The sequence below is a fragment of the Lynx rufus genome, unplaced genomic scaffold (assembly GCF_022079265.1).
Source record: "Lynx rufus isolate CCGP_SWC_20201006 ecotype Redwood Valley unplaced genomic scaffold, mLynRuf1.p SCAF_14, whole genome shotgun sequence".
Lineage (NCBI taxonomy): Eukaryota > Metazoa > Chordata > Mammalia > Carnivora > Felidae > Lynx > Lynx rufus.
The window spans coordinates 19,072,112-19,081,909 of record NW_025814828.1 but is presented as its reverse complement, the minus strand read 5'-3'; the positions used below and the strand labels follow the sequence as shown (position 1 = coordinate 19,081,909).

At 38.1% G+C, this 9,798-nt stretch overlaps 1 protein-coding gene across 1 annotated transcript; it reads right to left on the bottom strand.

Moving 5' to 3' along the window:
- Window positions 1-6,814: 6,814 nt before the first annotated feature.
- Window positions 6,815-9,017, bottom strand: DDX53 (DEAD-box helicase 53). The gene is made up of 2 exons (XM_047075765.1): window positions 8,885-9,017; window positions 6,815-8,772 (listed from the first exon to the last, which is right to left on the bottom strand). The coding sequence occupies exons 1-2, from the start codon at window positions 9,015-9,017 to the stop codon at window positions 6,815-6,817; spliced, it is 2,091 nt and encodes a 696-aa protein (XP_046931721.1).
- Between the last annotated feature and the right edge of the window lie 781 nt (window positions 9,018-9,798).

Sequence of the window (9,798 nt, the reverse complement as noted above, 5' to 3'; positions counted from 1 at the left end):
ACAGAATTCATCATATAATCTGTAAGTAATTATGTCTTCCTTTTTGTGCTTCTTCACACAGTTTTTGCTACTTCCTAAAGCAACAACATTTCTGAATTTTGTAGGTAAAACCATAAGAACCACCAAGTTTTATTTCTGCACAAAAGTAGATTTCTGTGAGATTCTGCGGTATGTTTGCCTGGAAAAGAAGCTCAAATGCTTGAGTCTTCAGCTTAGTCTTGTCGACATACACACTGTCTCTGGTGTTCATACATAAGGTAGTTTTTATTACAGAGGTAATAGAGCTATGTAATTGTTTTCCCCCCAACCTAACTTTCCAGAGGTGGCTATTATTAATATTCTCATGTATCATGACCAGTCTGTCCCCAAGCACTGACAAACATGCATGAGGATATTTACGTATAGCTGTAGTTAGGATTTTTAAGTAAAACTGGAATCCTCTTGTTCAGTACTGCAGTGGCATTTGCTTCCTTTAACAATGTCATCTGATCAGTTTTTACTTTATTTTTCTACGTAAGAGTTAGAAAACCTGACTGTGAAATCCATGTAATTATTAAAACAAACAAACAAACAAACAAACAAGAACACCCCCAAAAAACCAAGACCAGAGTTCCCATTGGTCACCCGGAAAAGGACATTTGGTCTCTATTCAACGTAAGTTGGAAGCCATCCCCAATTCTTCCTTTTTGAAAATTAGCATTATTGAGGTATTATGTATATACAAAGAATTACACATATTTAATGTGTGCAATTTGATGACTTCAGACCTAAGGAAACACCCGCGATACCATCACCACAATCAAGGACATAAACATATCTAGTCCTTCCTAAAGGTGCCTTGTGTTCCTTCGTTTTTGTTTTGTTTTCTGGTGAGAACACTTAGCATTATTCTTATTATGAAACAGAAGGTGAGGTGAGGTATAGGCCAGTAGATGTTAACAGACAAAATAGGGAACAGAAATAGAAAAGCTCACTTTGGCTCAATGACAATAAAATAATGTATTTATTTTCATTTATTCTTTCCTTTGCCAAATTATTCAGATATTTACTGTGCTCCTCCTATGTCCCACAAGCATTGTTTTCAGCCCTTAAGATGCAGTGGTGGAAAACAGAGAAGTTTCCTATCAATGATTTTTACATTTTAATGGGGGAAGCAGAAGAGATGCTTATATTTTGAATACTTTCAACTACAGTGCCTCTTGATTAATTGCTTTAGTCACTTTATTATTCATGAAGTTACTTTTGAGTCAGTCACTCAAAAATTATATACAATTTCATTTTTGTTATAATCAAAGTGATACAGAAATTTTAGAAAAATATTAAAACCACCTATGATTTCACAATATAGAAAACTATGACTGTCATTAATGTGTGTCTATCTCATCTGCTTTTTTCTTTTTTTTTAAATGTTTATTTTTGAGACAGAGTGTGAACAGGGGAAGGGCAGAGAGAGAGAGACAGGCAGACAGACAGACAGAATCTGAGGCAGGCTCCAGGCTTTGAGAGGTCAGTGCAGAGCCTGACACAGGGCTCGATCCCAGGAACTGTGAGATCATGACCTGAGCCGAAGTCACACGCTTAACCCACTGAGCCACCCAGGCACCCCCTCGTCTGCTTTTTGTCTATATAGGTATAGGGACCAGTGTCATTTTCTAAAAATAGATGAGTTTATGAACTTCCCTTTTTACTCTTAAATATTCTTAAAGAACATGATTTCTCCTATTCCCGATTGGGAATAGATATGCTACAGTTTATTTAATTTGTATCCTGTCATTGGACTTTGAGTGTTGTTTTCTAAAATTTAGTTCTTTCACGGGCACCTGGGTGGCTCAGTCAGTTAAGTGTCTGACTCTTGATCTTGGCTCAGGTCACTATCTCACAGTTTGTGGGTTTGAGCCCCATGTCAGGCTCTGTACTGACAGCGTGGAGCCTGCTTGGAATTCTCTCTCCCTCTATCTCTGCCCCTATCCAACTTGTGCTCACTCTCTCTCTCAAAATAAATAAACTTAAAAAAAGTTTTAATTTACTTCTTGAAAGCATCCCGGTGACAAATAGCCTTGTATGTACATCTTGGTATGTATATATGATGATCTCCTTAGTGTAAATGTCTAGATATGATTATTACTGGGTCATTAGTCGATTAAACATACACTGATTTTATACATAATCCCAACTACTCCTCCAAGGAATATGATTTTACCAAATTTTAATTTATCAGTGTTTATTTCCCTGCATCCTTACTAGTGTTAGGTATTTCCAGTCTTATTTTTTTATTCCTAGTCCAATTTTCTAGGGAAAACATTATGTCATTGGTTTAATTTTTATTTGTTTGATTAGAAAGAAGTTAAGTGGTTTTTCTCATGTATTGTTCACTTGTTTGTGTGTTTGGTGAATTGCCTTTTCCGTTTCTGCCCATATGTCTATTTTGGAACCCAGCCTTTATTTTTCCTTGGTAAAAATCTCTGTATATTAAATATCAGTAACTATGACTGTTTTATATATTTTAAATTATTTTTGTTTCCTGTGCCTTTTATGGTATTATTGACATTTCGTTTTTACATTGTTAGCTGCTTCTATCTTTAGATTTTTTTTCCACTTTCATATCAGAAATTATTTTCCTTTATGAGTAAGCTTCAATTTATTTTACTTTTACAAAAAGCAAGAATCTAGTGGGGATTTTATTTTCATAGTAAGAGTTTGATGATTGATCATTTGTCCTGGTCTGTATGTGTGTTATGTATTTTTGAATTGTTAAAATTTGTTCTGGAATAGACTTTCCTGTCTTTACTAACTTGAAGATTCCACCTTGATTGTACACCATACTAGCTTCCTATACAGATTTAGTTCTGGATAGTTGTCTCATGATTTGTCAATCATACAGGATAAACTAGTTGAACTGTTAGTTACATTTGTATAGTGTATTTAAATATTTGATAGTGTAATTTCTGTTAATTATTTTGAATTTTTCAAAATTGTCTCTGCAGGAATGCAAACTAATACAGTACAAATATCAACATTATTGGTAGATAATAAGAATTATAAAAGTGTTGAATTGGAGGAGAGCAGGTAGGATCTTCGGGAAGATGTGGCACTTTGGCTGGACACAGACTCATGAATCTCATTTGACCTGGCAGAAGGGAAGGAGAAAGGGTTTTCCAGATGCTGTGACTAAGAGCATCCAGGATTGCGGTGAAGAAGCATTATATAATGGGTGATGGGTGAAGCAGGGCGTATTTGTTGAGTACCTACTAAATGGGGGTCATCATAGTAAGCACTGTACAGGAATAACTGAGGTTGGCTGAATCCTCATACTTTGTGTCCTGTGTCACTGCATGGTCAGTGATCAGCTTTCATTCTGTTCCAATGTGGATGCAGAACTCAATATTTCTTTGAGTTTCTAAAAAAAAAAAAAAACAAAAAAACAGTTCACTCACAAAACTTTTGTCAGTCGATGGAAATCACAGTTTCTTGACATCGATACCATAGACATTTTGGGCTGAAAAGTCCATTGTTTTAGTGCTGTCCTGTGCATTATAGGATGTTTATCCCTGACTTTGTACCCACTAGATGCCAATAGCAATCTTGCTGCCTGGATGGGACAACCAAAAATGTCTCCAGACATTGCCAAATGTCCCCTAGGGGGCAAATCAACTCTGAGAATCATTGATATAGGTGATACCAAACATAGAGAGGTTGGCGGAGGGTTTTCTGTTAAACAGTACACACAAAAAAACAACCCTTTGTTTTCCTTGCCAAACTCCCTTCTTGGTTTCTCTGCAGACAAATTTGAAGAGTGATGTTTTGCTTAATTGATTCCGAAGTTTCTCAACTCTGACACCATTGACATTTGGGCTACGTGATTCTTTGTTTTGGGGAGTGGTCCTGTGCAGTGTGGGATGTTTAGCAGCACTGCTGGACTCAACCCAGGAGATGCCAGTACCCCTCCCCTCCCTTAAGTTGTGACAACCAAATCGGTCTCTAAACGTTGTCAAAATCGGCCCTGATGGGGAACCGTGGTACAGTGCAGATTATGCCAAGAATAGGAAGGAGGTTGTGGGCTTTTATTCTCCACAACCCATGTCATTTTTTTTCTTATTTTTTTCTTTTAACATATAATGTAATAATGATTTCAATAGAATTGAGTGATTCATCACTTACACATAGCACCCGTGCTCATCCCAACAAGATCCCTCCTTAATGCCCCTCACCCATTTAGCCCATCCCCCCCCCAACCCCCCTCCAGCAACCCTGTTTGTATTCTCTATTTAAGAGTCTCATATGGTTTGCCTCCCTCTTTGTTTTTATCTTACTTTTCCTAAAAGATATCATTTAAAACCCTCTTTCTTCTCCTGAAGTCCTTTCTTGGTTACTGTGCAACTGGTTTTTGTTGTTTTGTTTTGTTCATGCTCCTTTAGGGATTGTTCATCTCAGTACTAATAATGTTTTGGGCCAAAAAATTCTGTGTTGGGTGGGGCTGTCCTGTAGATGGTAAAGTATTTGCACAGTATTCCTGACCTCTACCAACCAGCTGCCAGTAACACCTTCCCACCCAAGCCCCTGATAAAAGACCAGTGCTATTTCCACATACGGTTAAATGTCTGCTGGAGGGAGGGCCCAAAATGCCCCTGGTTTAGGACCCCTGTTCTGTCTATGCTTACCTTTCCGCATACAGCGGCTCTTGTTTTCAGTTGTTTGTTTGAGAAGAAATGTACATTGTCTCCTTGTCTTACGAGTCGATGTTGAGTGATAATTTTTGCTGTTGTTACTTGAACATGATTGAAGAAGCTATCTCAAAGTGGTTTAATTGTTACACTTTTCTCTAACAAATATAGTGTTGTTCCTAAGAGGAATTCTGACAAATAACATATACTCTGACTTGCTAAACATTCATCATTTCTACTCTCAGTGAATGGGAGTGGGCCATTTGAGTTTCTGTCACAGGTTCTGCTCTAGACTGCTTTTGCATTAGAGTAAATCTGCACATACCACTCTGTTTCACTAAATCTGAATGTATGGGCAACCTGTAGATAAATAAGCATATTGTCTTGCACACATTAACTGTATTAAAATGAAAAGAATGTCAATACTGGAATCAGGCACAACTGGGTTAATGTATCATGTAACTCCTCTTTAACCAGATTTAGTAACCTTAGGCAAGTTAGTTTCTCTGATCTTGTTCCATTCTTTGAAAATTAGGGGTAAGATTACCTTCTGAGTGGGTTTTTTATAAAGATAATAAATTAGATGATAAAGCACCTTTTTGTATATCAAACACTCAAAAATGCTAACCATCGTTATGAATTTTATCAAGAAATATTGAGGCCTATATTAAGAGCCTTTGAAGCCAGGATTTAACCTAGAGTATTTACCTCTTTATTTCATTTAATTTCTGACTACTTTGTTGTGGTCACTGCTGGGGATGCTGGGGAAAAAAGATGGTTGTGTTAATTTTTTTTAATTTGTTGGAGATTGTAAGGCTTGACTAACTTAAGTTCTCATAAACATTGAATTTTAAAATTTAGCATCTTTGGGAGGACTTCTTGGAATGTGAGAAGATTTGTATTGCCTCTAAATAAAACATTTGAGATACATTATAAATTCGGAGTTCAACTAAAATTGCTTCCTATAGTGGGGCACCCGGGCGCCTCAGTTGGTTGAGTCTTCATTTCAGTTTGGGTCATGACCTCAGGGTCATAGGATCAAGCCCCACATCAGGCTCTGGGCTGAATGTGGGGCCTGCTTGGGATTCTCTCTCCCTCTCTCTCTCTGCCCCTTTCCCCCTCTCCCCCTCCTGCTCACTTTCTCCCTCTCTCTCTAAGTAAAATGAAAAAAAATTTTTTTTAATTGTTTCCTATGGCAAAAGTGTCATTTGGTTGAATTTTTAATGTTTTTCCCAGAATGTAAGATATATTTTTCTTTCACATTAATTTTTCTCATTATGTATAAATGAAGTTTTGACCTTTTCAAGACAAATTGAAAAATAAAATATGGTGAAAAGCAAATAAAGATAAATGTGAGTCACATTTCAAAAATCAATAAAAACGAAGAATGTACTATCCTGTCATTAAAAAGGGTTTCATTGTTCCAATTTGTTACACAAGGATGTGATTTTTCTTCCTAGATTAGAAAATAAAGTATTAGTAAAGGCTGAGTTACACAAATTTGGTTACAATATAGAATTTAGAGGTGAAGGGGACCCCAAAATTATTTACTACAACCATCCCAATGTATTAGTGAAGAAAGTGAAGCCTTCAGAAGGTAAGTGACCTCCACAGAAGTTTTAACCAAAAGTTAGTGATAGAAACAGAATTGTGGAATCTACTAGACAACTGAGCATTTATTTTCTAATGAATTTTTTTTCAATTAGGGAATGACAATGGACATATTTTTAGGGGTTGTTGTGGAACTAACCACTGGGGGAAAATAGAATATTTTGACCAGGATAAACTTGATGATAATTATGTTTCAATTCAGTGCAGCTTTTTAAAGCAGGAAAAGCACCATTGTTGTCTGCTCCCAGTCTGTTAGAGAAGACACAGATGGACATGGCAGGCTATAAAAAAAAACAAACTAGACTTTAACCAACACATCACATTTAATTTTTTCCCACATAATCTCTCACTCTCTGATTTTTCAAACACTTTTGATTTTATTAAGGAACATACACAACATTGGAAACTTGTATTTAATAACTGGGTAAATGTCCTTAAGCTGCTAATATGTTTCCAAAACTTTTTGATGTATCTTGAATATTATAGATCTTTAACATATCTTCAATCTTCAGGTAGTGTAGTACGACTTTTCAACGTAGATATCAACAAGACTCCTTGGGTTTTTCATGAGATTTTGATTTTCTTCCTGCGTCCTTTTTTTGCTTATGTAACTTGTATTGTTCGGCCATTGTTATAAGATCTTTGGGGACACTTTGATTTGCTCGTTGCAGAATTTTAATCAATTCAGTGGCAATCTTCCAATCATTTTGAGTCATGAGGGTAATCGATATGCCAGTCTTCCCTGCTCTTCCAGTACGCCCCACTCTGTGTACGTATTCTTCGATATTGCGGGGGAAGTCATAATTATACACATGGGTGACATCATTAACATCAAGACCTCTGGATGCTAAATCGGTAGCAATCAATATTTTCACTTGTCCGATTTTAAAGTCCTCTAGTTCTTGTTCACGATCATGTTGTTCTCTGTCACCATGCAGTGATTGTACAGGGATACCTTGTATGCCTAAATCACTGGATAAGTCATCAGCAACAAGTTTTCTGCTGACGAAGATGAGGACTTTGTCTTGGGGTGACAGGCTCTCTAGGAATTCTTGGATAAGAGATCGTTTTTCTTCTTCTGTGGTAACAATTACAATTTGCTTCACTGTATTTACAGCAACTAGATCCAGAGTGCCAACATAAACAATCATAGGCTCTTTCAAATAAGATTGAGCAAGTTGACGAATGGTATCTGGCCAGGTTGCACTTGTCATAATGGTCTGGCGGTCTGGGCGCACATCTAATAAAATCTTCATTATCTGGTGTTCAAACCCCAGATCTAGCATTTTATCTGCTTCATCTAGGACTAAGTAGGTTACGCTTTGTAGGGTGACAAACTTATTCATTTGCAGATCATTCAGTCGTCCAGGAGTTGCAATAATGATGTCTACTCCTTTGGTAATGTCTCGTATTTGTCGATCTCTATTCCCACCACCATATATGCAAACACTTTTAAGACCTTTGTATGAATACTTAGAACATTCAGCTTCCACCCGAAGAGCTAATTCTCTAGTGGGTGCAAGGACCAGCACGCCAGGTCCATTCCTTTCCTCTCTCGATACTGGTTGATTATTGAGATGAATAAACCCAGGCATTAAATAGGACAAAGTTTTGCCTGTTCCCGTTTGGGCAACTCCTATAAGATCGATTCCTTGTAGAATAATTGGCCGTGCCTGTGACTGAATCGGCATTGGGTTTTGAAAACCAGCTCTTCTAATGTTTTTCGTAAGTTCAGGATAGGGTTGGAAAGCATCCTCAAATTTACAGATGGGATTGGGGATGGGACGCTTTTCACCATCTTTCAAGTCATCACACATTACATCAAAATTCTCCTTTCTCCACATATCTACCTGAACTCGAGACATTGACCTTGTTGCTTTGGATTCTACATAAAAATTTTTCTGAATTGGTGGTAAATCTGCCCATTTTCTTTTTTCCCACTCTACGACTTCTGCCCTGACCTGATCCCACTCTATCAGTGGCTGAACTTGTCTACCAGTGGTATCTGTATGAAAATCTCGTCCCACAAAGGGCTGAGGGCCAGCATTATCAACACTGGATTCTGAAGTGTAGCTTCGTTTTTGTTTTTTAACGAGAGTTTCTATAGCCGCCTTGGCCTTTGCTTTCATATCCTTGGCACCAAAAATTTTCACCTCTGCTTCAGAATCGCCTTTCATGATCTGTATTTTGGTGCTGGTCGTACTCTGGATGTCTTTTATCTTGGATCCACCATGACCAATCACCACACCAATCATGTTGTTATTTAATTTAAAGCACAGAGGTGGTTCTCGGGGGCCGAAGACCTCCACGTAGCAGCTCCTGCCCCTGCCGCTTCCGCCCCTGCCTCTGCTGCCGCCGCCGCCACTGGCACCACCACCGCCACTGGCACCCTCTGTCGTCCCGACCGGCTCTGAAATCTCTTGGATTAGGCTCTTCCCTTTTCTCTGGGGCCCAGGCCATTGCTGAGTAATGGTGAGATTGGTATTGGCCTCTTGCCTACCTAGAGTTGGAAGACGACGTAGTCCGAGGCCTCTCTCATCAGGCTCTTGACCAACGGACTATGTCGCCAGGCCTTAGCTAAGCAGCTGTTACAGAGGGAACTATTGTTTGACTTGGGAGCAGAGCTTTGAAGGCCTGACCAATCAGAGGAGTTGATACTAGGATGTGGTCGGCGGGCCCATCTGATGCAAAATTTAAAGGCACACTGCAACATGAACCATCACTGGTGACTTTAACCTTGGTCATTTGGTTAAGTAGTATTACTCAGGGTTTCCCTACTGTAAAATTATTATTTCTAGCTTTCCATCATAGTAATAAATATTATCACTCTATTCTTTGGAAGCAAGTCGTTAAGTCTAACTGATCCTCCAGGGCCCAACCACCTGTTTAAAAGCACTTCTCGCTAACTAACAAATTGTATCTTAGCCATACAATTTGGGAAACACTGCTCTGGGTGAATATTGATTAATGAATTTTTTTTCATGTGGTTATTCACCCATATGTATTTTGACCAGACACATTACAAGTCTTCCACACCTCTTTATGAATTATGCTAGGAGTTTTAAAGCATTCCCAGTATCTTTTAGTTCATTATTAAAAAGGGAAATTTTAGTTCCCTTTAGTGGCTTTTAGTTAATGAAGAGTATACTATATTTCTCTGTCTAGGGCTTCATCTTTACATGGAATAATACCATGTATTACAGAACCACAGAATTCTAGAGGTGTTGAATGTATTAGGGTCATTTTATTTTTCTTCTTCATCAAAGAAAGAATGAAAACCAGGCCCTAATATACTTACAGACTTGAGTAGGAATGCTTAGCAGATCCTTGAGAGTATAAATTCAGAACCATTTCTTAGCTTAGACACAGGAGCTCTCTGTGAAGTGACTTGTCTCTGTGAAGTGACTTGTCTCTGCTCCTGTTGTTTCATGTCGGCGGTAGAAAGTAGAAGGCATGATCATGAAATGAAAGAAAGTCATAGAGTTAGGGATAAGGGTAACTATGTACAAAAGCAGTGCACTTTGGC